The sequence below is a fragment of the Geospiza fortis genome, unplaced genomic scaffold (assembly GCF_000277835.1).
Source record: "Geospiza fortis unplaced genomic scaffold, GeoFor_1.0 scaffold112, whole genome shotgun sequence".
NCBI classification, from domain to species: Eukaryota; Metazoa; Chordata; class Aves; order Passeriformes; family Thraupidae; genus Geospiza; species Geospiza fortis.
Window position 1 is genome coordinate 15136176 of NW_005054298.1, and position 704 is coordinate 15136879.

Genomic DNA, 704 nt, shown 5'->3' on the forward strand with positions numbered 1-704 from the left:
TAGATCACACAGCTGAAAATAGATCACAACCCTTTCGCAAAAGGATTCCGAGACAATTATGACACGTAAGTAAACCGGATTTTTACTACCCTTCTGCCGGCTGCACACACATGTCAAAGGGGGGAGATTTAGGATGAGGGCTGGCTCATTTCACACCGAGATGTGTAATGCCAGGCTCTTCTAGAGCCCTCCGGGAGGGAAGCACACGCCCGCTCCCGCACAGGGGCTGTCCCTGCGGCGAGGCCCTGAGCAGCCCTGAGGCCGCTGCCGCGCCCGGGGCCGCGCTGCCCGCACCCGAGTCCGCATCTCGCTTTGGCACTTGCGGCGGTTTTGTTGTTGGTTTTTCCTGGCACGTATCTTGGCGCCTCTTTCCAAGCTTCCGTTTCACTTGCGCGTAGGGGCTCCGAAAGAAGCACCGGAGCAGCAGGGGCTCGGTCCCCGGCAACCCGCCGGGTCTGCATCATTCCGTGGTCCGCAGGGCCGGGTTCCGGAGGGAAATGTCTTCGTCTCGTTTTATTCTTCGCCGGGGTTGAATTTTTTTTCTCCCTCTCCCTTCTGGGTGGAGCTAAAGCCTCGGAAGTTTTAATCGCGGTTTGTCCCTGTTCTGCCGCTGCCCGTCCGCCTCTGAGGCGTCCCCAGCGGTCTGACCCCGGCCTTGGCGCCCGGTGCCCCTCCGGCTGCGGCTCCGGGGCGGCACCAACACT

At 60.8% G+C, this 704-nt stretch overlaps 1 protein-coding gene across 1 annotated transcript in view; it reads left to right on the top strand.

The window, feature by feature from the left end:
- TBR1 (T-box brain transcription factor 1) overlaps nt 1-704 on the top strand; it is a 43041-nt gene that overhangs the window by 3092 nt on the left and 39245 nt on the right. The window contains exon 5 of the mRNA XM_014306572.2: nt 4-65. Within this exon, the coding sequence (XP_014162047.1) occupies nt 4-65 (62 nt within the window). The remainder of the gene's footprint in view (nt 1-3; nt 66-704) is intronic.